The 10,376-nt window shown below is 42.6% G+C and overlaps 1 protein-coding gene across 2 annotated transcripts; it reads right to left on the bottom strand.

Annotated features, from left to right (window-relative positions):
- Positions 1 to 3,520: 3,520 nt before the first annotated feature.
- Positions 3,521 to 8,384, bottom strand: LOC123102003 (enolase). 2 transcript variants are annotated; one of them, XM_044523257.1, is made up of 17 exons: positions 8,197 to 8,384; positions 7,356 to 7,419; positions 7,117 to 7,181; positions 6,468 to 6,515; positions 6,298 to 6,384; positions 6,122 to 6,202; positions 5,929 to 6,030; positions 5,762 to 5,842; positions 5,610 to 5,684; positions 5,371 to 5,433; positions 5,197 to 5,277; positions 4,919 to 5,113; positions 4,780 to 4,830; positions 4,547 to 4,635; positions 4,401 to 4,452; positions 4,227 to 4,283; positions 3,521 to 3,924 (listed from the first exon to the last, which is right to left on the bottom strand). In XM_044523257.1, the coding sequence occupies exons 1-17, from the start codon at positions 8,263 to 8,265 to the stop codon at positions 3,844 to 3,846; spliced, it is 1,341 nt and encodes a 446-aa protein (XP_044379192.1). In that variant the 5' UTR covers positions 8,266 to 8,384; the 3' UTR covers positions 3,521 to 3,843. The 2 variants fall into 2 exon arrangements, with proteins under 2 accessions (XP_044379192.1, XP_044379191.1); XM_044523256.1 differs by lacking the exon at positions 3,521 to 3,924 and having other exon boundaries at positions 4,104 to 4,283.
- Positions 8,385 to 10,376: the final 1,992 nt, after the last annotated feature.

Here is a 10,376-nt window from a genome sequence, read left to right as displayed (position 1 = left end):
CACGATATCTCCATAACTTGTGTTTGTATGGTTCTCTACCATTAAATTCATGATCATTTAAATTCATGATCATTTAGGTCGTCTAAGGGAATCATGGCCAAGCAAAATGAGTCTTTCTAGAGATTCCAACAAGTGACTACATACAAAGCAAAATGAGTGAATCTACACTCTAAAATATGTCTACATATATCCGTATGTTGTAGTCCATTTAAAATGGCTAAAAAGACTTATATTTAGGAACGGAGAAGTATTCGTTATTGCTCGTGAGCAATTAACGAAGCATGCCGAGTAATCAGTGCCACCTTCCGAATCAACTAACCAGTCATATATACCTGAGTCGATACTGTATGTTCCAATGTCTGGAAAAGGAATTTGATTCCACTGAGGAAGAGGGCAGCTGCTATTCATGTCTAAGTTGGCGTCGTCCATGGCCCTGAAGGAATAACGCTCAATCTTAGTGACTACTCCCTCCGTTCCTAAATATTTGTCTTTCTAGATATTTCAACAAATGACTACATACGGAGCAAAATGAGTGAATCTACATTTTAAAATATGTCTACATACATCCGTATGTGGTAGTCTATGTAAAATGTCTAGAAAGACAAATATTTAGGAACGGAGGGAGTATATACATACATACATACCTGTGTCGATCTTAATTGTAGACTAGTACAAGTCAAGTCGTTTTTTCTTTGAGACCACATTCAGGTGGATCACCTCACCTAGGCTAAGTTCACCACAAGAGAAAGGAGGACACTACTTCACAGAAAGATGACTAACCTTTTTGCATGCCGCAGCTGTGACGATGCTCTCTCTTCTTCTCAAACATGGATTCATGGAATCGGCATAGCCACAGCTAGCATGGGAAGATGAAGACTTGTTCAGATATTACCCGGCATCCCGGTGCCACGAGCAAATAGAAGTCACCTCTCATATTTGGTACATTCTGATGTGCCTATGTCTCTTCTTAAACTGGACTGCAAGCTAGGTTGTATCTGATGGAGTCATTCCGATACCCAAAACTTACAATCCTAGTGCCGGCAAATTACTCGATAACTCAACTCAACATTCAAGGAAAAGGCGGAAAGAATCCTCAATTTTTCTACGACGACAGTCAGCTGGGCAGTGAGATTAGATCATCAGCAAGACAGAGCACACTACTCCTCAGGTGGCTATGAGTGTCAACGATGTCAAGGACATGGGCAACATTCAGCTCACAAATTAAAGGAACGACACATTCTGCATACATAACACGCACGGTATTACTTTGAACTCCAATTAGAATTTGCATTTCTATTTTGTAAAATGGGACTTTTAATTCTCTTATTTTTACTGCTTTTATTTTAGAGTTTCTGATTCAAACATTTCCATGTGTTGGACGTATCCACAACATTTTCTATCATTTTTCTCTTTGACAATAGCATTTGAGCAATCATAATGAGGCGCGCGCCCAATTCTCCTAAAAATATCATATAAATATTTAAGGTAAAGAAAATTATATTGTTGGTGTGTGTCAGTTAGACTGTGACCTTTATCGAATTCGGAACACTTTACTTGTTATTTAGTCTAACGCTCCTGTAGGTATATACAGATATAACATTGCTACATAGAGAACCACGAAACACAAAATTTATAAATAGTAAAAGTAAAGTTGAAATGGGTACTTATTTATTAAAAAATCTAATAGAGCTTGCAATAAGAAATTACCCGTTCCTTCAAAATAAAATAAGAAATTGCCCATAATCCATGGTACCCACCTGATAATCCCTAATCGGCCATGTTGCCCAAATAAGATGGACCTAGTCTGATCATATAAACGATCCAACTGCACTCAAAGTCATCTAGAGTACCAAGACTCACTTTCAGGTCAGGTGCCCAACAAACCCTTGACCAATTGCGATGCAGCCAGACTGAAAGCCAGGGAATAAACAAAGCTTAAACCTGCAACCACCAATACCACATCCTCTGGAACATAACTCAACAGCAGCAAAAAGGCAGAACTCCAGATAGTCAGACACAGACATTGAATGAGAAAATCAAAACAAAAATAGATACAGCAGACAAAAGCTTGCATAAGCAGGAGCAAGAGAAACCTTGGTTCTAGATTGATCCCTACTTCATAGCAGAGTTACTTGTTGCCTGCATTTCGCTCTGTAATAGGATGTTGAGCGATCTCTGTGTAGCACAGTTTATCTAATTCCCTTTATACCGATTTCTTCTCTTCCTATTATTATATAATAAGACGTGACGAAGATTTGCCCTAGAAAAAGCATAAACATTGTACACGTATTTCTTCAAAATCTAAGACCGTTCCATTAGGGCAACTCCATCGTATCCCACGAGGGCAATGTATTGCAGCGGCGCTAGACACTAGGCAGTACTAAAACACTTGTTAGTTGAGCAACATTTTTCTATGACTTTACTTCCTTTTGTTTACTGGGACCATCCATCGGATCTCATTCTCGTATTTGTATTTGCAGGACTGCGTACCAAAGTTATTGCAGGTACTGCTCTAACCCATTTTTTTTCTATTTCAAAAGAGGAAGAAATTAATTATAAAAATAGGAAAGGTCTTCCATTAATGCACAAGCACTTATTGCTGCCTGTTCTGGCTCTAACATCCTCTTGTCTCCATAACAAACACAAAGTAAAGGCCTTTAATCCTGATGCGACATGCTGATTAGCTATTCTCTTTTATTCAGCTACTTCATCGGTGGTCACATTAGTTGTTATTTTGTCGATGGTGGCCACTGCCCTTTTATTTTTCACTGAAGACAAGATATAACCAAGAAATACATTTGAAGGTTGAAATGTTTCTTAGGACATATGGCACATCAAAACCCAGGAGGTACACTTTCTCTGAAGTTAAGAAGATAGCAAGACCGTTCCAGCGCGCTCTAGTCTCGGTTGCAATATCACGCCACGTCCACTGCCCGGCTCGCGGTCACCACGAACGCAGCAAAAAACGTTGTTGATTCCAGCTCGTGGTCACCACGGGCACAACAAAAAATGCAGCTCGTTCCAGCCCGTGGTCACCAGGGTTCGCAGCAAAAACACTGCTGGTTCCAGCCCGCGGTCACCATATCCAGCACTGGCAGAGCCGGTCGTAGACGGTGCGCTGTTCCCTGCTACAGACGGGATGGGTGTGGACGAGGCAAAGAGGAAAGACGCCATGAATTGAATTGAAGAGTGGAAGAGAACATCGAGTGGACAGGGGATAAAGAGATAAGGTGTGGCTGGGCCAGACAGGCGCGTCCGCGTGGGTGGGTTTCTTGGGAGCGAGCGGCCCAAGGTTCGGCCACTTCCACAAACACAAGCATTTGCGTTATCATGTGCTCCCTGTGTTCCTTTTTTTTTAAGATTCCAACAATAAGAGACTTGCAGAGCAAAATGAGTGTCAAACTATACATCCGTATGTAGTACTTGCATTTAGGTACTCACATTTCCTCTTTTATTCATCTACTAGTATGTTGTTTTACAAGCAGGTTTCTTATCTACAATAATAACAACAACAGAGAGATGACAGAAAACAGTGGTAAATTAGGAATGGCGAACAAAAAGCATGCTTTCTGCAACAAGATTAAAGTGACGCCAAATACGATGCCAACAGCCAAACAGTTTACTACAGATCCAAAAGGTAATCAGGCGTACTTGCTCGCTCACCACAAAGACCAAAATTGGAGCAAGTTTGGTACATATCCGTCCCGTTCACAGCAACATGCGGTACATTATTGCTCGACAAGTCCTAAGAGCTTCAACCATAGTTCATTCCGCGAGTTAAGACACACGCCCACTTTCGCAAAAACAAGTGCAGAGTGGTGGTGTCTCAGATGCAGATCCCATCTAGTATGGCTCCACCGGTGCGCGGAACTTGAGGCCGGCATACACAGCGGCAGCGCCCAGCTCCTCCTCGATCCTCAGAAGCTGTTCCAATTAGAAAAGAAACAACCCCTTGGTGTAAATTTGGGAAACCGATAAAAAAAACAAGACATGAATGCTCAAATAAACACATTACACTGAACAAAAGAATATCAGAAACCAAACATGCAAGATCAGTCTAACGCCAAACACAAGATGAGAAATCTTTCTTAAATGAGCACATTGCATCGAACAGAAGATTAAAGAGGAAGAACAATTTGTTTTTTGTTATTGTGAGAGGTCATGTTGGTCAACAGAATATCAGGAGAATGGTTCTGCAGTGCAAGAATTACAGGAAAGCCACTTGCCTGGTTGTACTTGGCAAGCCGCTCTGAGCGGCAGGGAGCCCCAGTCTTGATCTGACCCTGTTGCACATGAAGAAACATTGGTCAGTTACTCCTGATAGATCCAGAGGAGAAAAAACAGTAGTCTCATTAAAATTATTCAGACAAACAATTAAAATGAAGATTATAAAATCATACCGTGGACAAACCGACAGCCAAATCAGCAATGAATGTGTCCTCAGTCTCACCACTGCACACCACAAATGTACATAAGCATACAAATGGTAATAACGATAGAAACAAGGGGGAAACGGATGGGTAACAAGGCAGTATCTAGTATGTACCTCCTGTGACTGGTCATCACACCCCAACCGGCATGTTTTGACATCTTCACGGCCTCGATACTCTCAGTGACGGATCCAATTTGGTTAACCTACACATGAAAAGGATGAAACAATCAGAATATGTAGTGCATACTCCATCTGATCAGGTCCTTATTATGGACGGAAGGAGTACTTGTACTATGACGACCAAAGGAGAAGAATCAATAACAGCTTCTGTTTGAAGAGAATAATACCTTCAGCAGAAGAGCATTGCATGACTTCTCCTTGATTGCCTTTGCAACTCTCTGCACAACATAGTGATACAGCAAATTAATTACAGTGATCCAACAGAATGAAAATGCTCACCTACACCACAGAAAACAAATCACTCACGGTTGGGTTGGTGACTAGAAGGTCATCACCAACAATCTGAACTTCCACTCCACATTCTTCAGTCATCTTAGCATAGTGCACCCAGTCATCCTGGTCAAATGGGTCCTCAATCGACACAATGGGGTACTCGCTCACGAATGACTTGTATACATTCTTCAGGCTATCTCCAGATATCTTCTGGGAACCATCGTTGTTCTACAGCAAGGGAGGGCAATGTTAAAAATGCTCATGAAAAGAGAACAAATTGTTGCCACAAAACAAACCATGGGGCTAATTACCTCTTCCTTGAAGTTGAGGTCATAGGTTTTGTCCTTGTCATTGTAGAACTCTGAAGCAGCAACATCCATTCCAATGACAACCTAGAATTTCCCAAACCAACAAATCTCCTTCAGTCACTAACTTAAAAGCTCACTGAGAAGTGTGTGACAACAGATTAATTCAAGCAGACAAACCTTGCCGGTGTATCCAGCCTTTTCAATTGCAGTCTTCAAGAGCTCAAGGCCCTCCTTGTTCTCCTACAACACCCGAAAACAAAAAGAACTCAGATCACACCCCACAAACATTGACCTCAATTTATAACAACACAGTAGTTCTATACGTCCAAACATGACAATCAGCAACTGTCGACGAAATAACAAGGCATAACAAAGCAAGGAAATCTGATCTTAAACCTCTAAGGACAGGGAAATACCTGAATGTTAGGAGCAAAACCACCTTCATCTCCAACATTGGTGGCATCTTGTCCATACTTCTTCTTGATAACAGACTGTCACAGAAAATGTTAGTTTTAGTAAATTTGCTTTTTACAAGATAGCAAAGAGAAAAAGAAGATGAAAGAATTACCTTCAAGTTGTGGTACACTTCAACGCCCATCTTCATTGCCTCCTTGAATGAGGCAGCTCCAGTAGGAAGGATCATGAACTCCTGCAGATATGCAAGTAAAGGCATAAATAAGAAATGTGTGAAAACAACATGATGAAAGATGTGAAAATCTTAGTTCAGAGCATTGCCTGCATAGCAAGCTTGTTTCCAGCATGGGATCCACCATTGATGACATTGAATGCAGGAACAGGCAAAACCAATTGCTTGTTGCCAGCAAGGTTGGCAATGTGCTGCAGTGAAGAATATATTCATGTTCAAAGACTTTAGGCAATAGCAAACAAATGTAGAATATTAAAAGAGTTGATTAGCAATGATGCACACCTGGTACAGCGGAATCTTCTTGACGCTGGCTCCAGCTTTGCAAACAGCTAGTGACACAGCCAGGATTGCATTAGCACCAAGCTGAATATACAGAAGAAATTGAGCTGTCAGAAGGGGATCTGCATATGGAAATTAGCATTGGCACCAAGTAAAACTCGTTGTGGATTATGTAATACCTTCTGCTTGCACCAACCCCATTCGTTTTTGGTTCCATCAAGCTGCTGAACCATATAGTTGTCGAGCTCAGTTTGAGCTGTAGGGTCCTGTGGAAGGAAAGAGAGCACTGAATGAATTATGCATTCAACTCCCATATCACAATAGAAAAGGGGGCAGAGACAATGCTAACCTTGCCAATCAAAGCTGGCGCGATAATCGAGTTCACATTGTCAACAGCCTGTGAAAGAAAAAAGGAAAAATACATGTAAATACAAAGAAAAGACTAAATTATGCATGCAAATGGACTATTCGCTACAATAGAAAAAACCCGGATAGCTATAGTGAAACATCAAGCACTAAATGATCCTGAGTTGTTCATTTCATGACAGTACTTGAGCAAGTTGGTTTTTTAGTAAATAAGAAAATGTGCACAAGAGATATTGCCCATGATTATTCACTTCATAAATACATAATCCTAAGCTACTACACATAATCAACGGCAATGAGATATCAAAGAAAAAAAGCTACAACCTACCACATTAAACTAGAAACATCAAGTTATACAGCACAAGGAAACATTGTATGAAACCAACATGGCAAAATAACTTGTTCTCACAAACAGGATAACTGGAAAGATGGCACTGTTTGGTCCATTTGGCATAATAATTTGGTAAACAAGTAGGAAAATTTCAAAAGCTGGCAACAATATTGCTAGTGTAACAGAAGCATAGAGTTGAGGCAAAAAAAAAAAACATATACAGCAGCCACATTACATGACTATTAACTATGACATAGATTTAAAGAATGTGAAGATAAAATTCGCTCAAATGGATGTAAACCTTGGATACACCCTTTCCCAAGTAGTCAGATCCACCATCCCTCAGTTCCAAAGCTTCATAAACACCTACATAAGAGGGATGATTCAGACAAGACTAGTTAAACAAAACCAATACAATAACATTCCATAAATAATGATCCAAATAAGAGTTTGTGCCTTCACTAGTCAGGAACTCAGGAAACCAAAGCAGAAACTTAAGGTTGAAAAGAAGAGAGTGGTGATAATAACAAAATAACTCACCAGTTGATGCACCGCTGGGAACAGCGGCCCTGGCAAAGGTTCCATCTGAGCAGCACACATCAACCTGATGCACAAAACCATGAGATTAGCCAAATAACTTGCCAAAATATTTTACAATTTGGCATTGTGCATAGCTTAAACAATAAAATCCAGACAATGCCGCATGCAACTAGGACACAGGCCATATGGCTACATTTAGCTATATAAACACCAAGCACAGCGAACAACCATCTGTTGATACACACTGTGAAAACAAACAATGGAGGGCTGGCAGGCAAAATAAAAAATCGTTCTACCCAGCATCTATCTGACTGAACAAGCCAGTTTGCGTCAAATCTATCTAACATATGAAAAAAAAACTGGCCAAGGATTGGCAACAAGCAAACGACATTTTACATCCTACCTGCACACCCAATGCCACTTGGACCAGAATGAGATGCTACACTCATTTAGATTTTCGTCACATTACTTCACACTACGGAATTATGCACAGATCAAACGATAAGCACTAAGCAACAACCAGGGCACGAAACCGCAATGACTACATAAACACAGGGCATGGCGACCAGCCGATCTAAATGCATGACGAGCGCCACAGTAATCCGACTAAACAACCCACCTCACATCGAATCTAGCACATCCCTCGGCAACAGTAATCTGCATCCTACCTACCGTCCCACCCACCCAAAACCCCTCGAATCTAGCGCATCAGAAACCTACGGCCAGCGCCCCAGAAGCCCCGACCCACGGCCGACGGACGAATCACCAGATCGAAACCAGGCCGTCCTACCAGATCGAGTCGGACCGGAGCAGAACGTACAAATCGGGGGCGCGTGCGTACCTCGACGGTGGGGTTGCCGCGGCTGTCGAAGATCTGGCGGGCCTTCACGGACTGGATCGTGGCGGCCATGGCCGAAGCTTGGAGGAGAGGAAGCCGAAATAGATCGAAACGAATGGAGCGGAGGGCGGACAAGGCGAGGCGAGGAGAGGGGAGAGGACAGGGCCGCCCATTCCTTTTTATAGTCGCGAGATGAAAGGGAAGCGTCCCCCCGTTTTTAGCCGTGCCGCTGCCTGTGGGGCCAGTGGGCGCGCGCTCTCCCGGGGGCCCGCATGGAAGGGGCTTTCGTGTCTCGGAAACTGACGGGATGGATCGTCTTAACCAATGCTTGTTCAAGGGGCCAAAAGATTTTTCATTACTTATAAGGAGCTTTCTTTCTTATACTCCCTCCGGTATTATTTTTTCTTTTGGGCCCCGGTATGTTTTACTCCGCATATAAGATTTTTGTCTGAAGTCAGACTTGATACGACTTTATATTGAAAAAAAGCATCAACATTCATAATATGTAACCAATATCATTAGATACGTCATGAATTCAGTTTTAAATTGTAGTATAGCTTAAGTATTGTAGATGTTGATATTTTTTTCATATAAATATGGTCAAACTTTATGAAGTTTTTTTTTGCGGGAAAAACTTTATCAAGTTTGACTTCATACTAACCGGGAGACACACGGGCACTTCTCCAGATTGAGATCATTTGCATCACCAATGGGCTCCAGGAACAGTCGGGCACAACCAAAGGTAGTAGCGGACACCTCCTACTTGAATAACTGGGGACCATCATAAAAAATCTGATGAAAAGGAGCAGGTCGTCGCTCTCAAGCTAACCAAATGCTTGAGGATGCCCTCAAAGCAGCAACAACAAAAAAAGACAAACCTTGTACGCATGATGAAAGACTCCTTTCCACATAATTTTGTCCGTGCCTTGAACCTCGATATGGCATAGCCGGCGTAGAGGAGGTCGAAAGAGTTCACAGCATGGTTCCGCCCGACTCGATCGTTGACGAGCTGGTCACATTCTCGAGCTAACCATCATGCTTTAGGGATGTCCTCAAAGCAAAGATGGCCCTTGTAGGCCCATCCTCGGAAAAAAAAGTCAGGTCTTCAACCTTAATATGTCGTAGCCAACGTAGAGGAGGTCGGGAGAGTTCAAAGCCTCGTTCCACATGGATTGATCGTTGGAGAGAAGAAGGAAGTCATCATCATTGTTGAATTTGGTGACGTTAAAATTGTTTTTTCAGGATTGCGTGTCGGTGTCAAAACCGGCGGATCTCGGGTAGGGGCTCCTGAACTGTGCGTTTAAGGTTGATGGTAACAGGAGACAGGGGACACGAAGTTTTACCCGGGTTCGGACCCTCTTGATGGAGGTAATACCCTATGTTCTGCTTGATTGATATTGATGAGTATGCGGGTTACAAGAGTTGATCTACCACGAGATCGTAATGGCGAAAACCCTAGAAGTCTAGCATGTATGATTATGATTGCCTCTACGGACTAAACCATCCGGTTTATATAGACACCGGAGGGGACTAGGGTTGTACAAAGTCGGTTACAGAGAAAGAAATCTTCATATCCGAACGCCAAGCTTGCCATCCACGCCAAGGAGAGTCCCATCCGGACACGGGGGAGAGTCTTCTGTCTTGTATCTTCATAGCCCATGCATTAGTCCGGCCCATGTCCAACAGGTCAGACGCCCGAGGACCCCTTAATCCAGGACTCCCTCAGTAGCCCCTAAACCAGGCTTCAATGATGAGGCGTCCGGCGCGCAGATCGTCTTCGACATTGAAGGCGGGTTCCTCCTCCGAATACTCCAAAACAGCTCTCGAACACAAAGAACATGTCCGCCTCTGTAAAACAAACACCACATATATCCGCAAAGAGTATAATATTTTACAAGTCCAATTTGCTGACATTTTTTGTAGCACGACATCACGTCCCAGCCCGGCCATTATTTCGAACCATTTTTTAGCCTCCCGCTCCACGTTTTAAGACGCGGTTTTATTGGCACGTCTTGTCGAAGCAGAGATCATGTCCCCTTATCACGGTATTCTCATTAATATGGGCGTGGATAACCCAATTGTTCCGTTGGCATGATCCCTTGGGAATAGGCGGGCTTTAAGGCCTATGAGGAGGCGTTTGATATTCATCGCCTTTATAAAGGGGCTCAGACCCGTCTTTCTCC

Source organism: Triticum aestivum, chromosome 5A (genome assembly GCF_018294505.1).
Source record: "Triticum aestivum cultivar Chinese Spring chromosome 5A, IWGSC CS RefSeq v2.1, whole genome shotgun sequence".
In the NCBI taxonomy this organism is placed as follows: Eukaryota; Viridiplantae; Streptophyta; class Magnoliopsida; order Poales; family Poaceae; genus Triticum; species Triticum aestivum.
This window is presented reverse-complemented; position numbering and strand designations above follow the sequence as displayed.

Bases quoted from the DNA above. Each gene is read 5' to 3' on its own strand.
- LOC123102003 (XM_044523256.1), bottom strand. From the start codon at position 8,265: ATGGCCGCCACGATCCAGTCCGTGAAGGCCCGCCAGATCTTCGACAGC. The intron at 5,114-5,196 runs GTAATTAGCCCC...CCCTTGCTGTAG, and splicing joins ACCTCAACTTCAAGGAAGAG to AACAACGATGGTTCCCAGAA. The intron at 4,636-4,779 runs GTATTATTCTCT...TTTCATGTGTAG, and splicing joins GCAATGCTCTTCTGCTGAAG to GTTAACCAAATTGGATCCGT.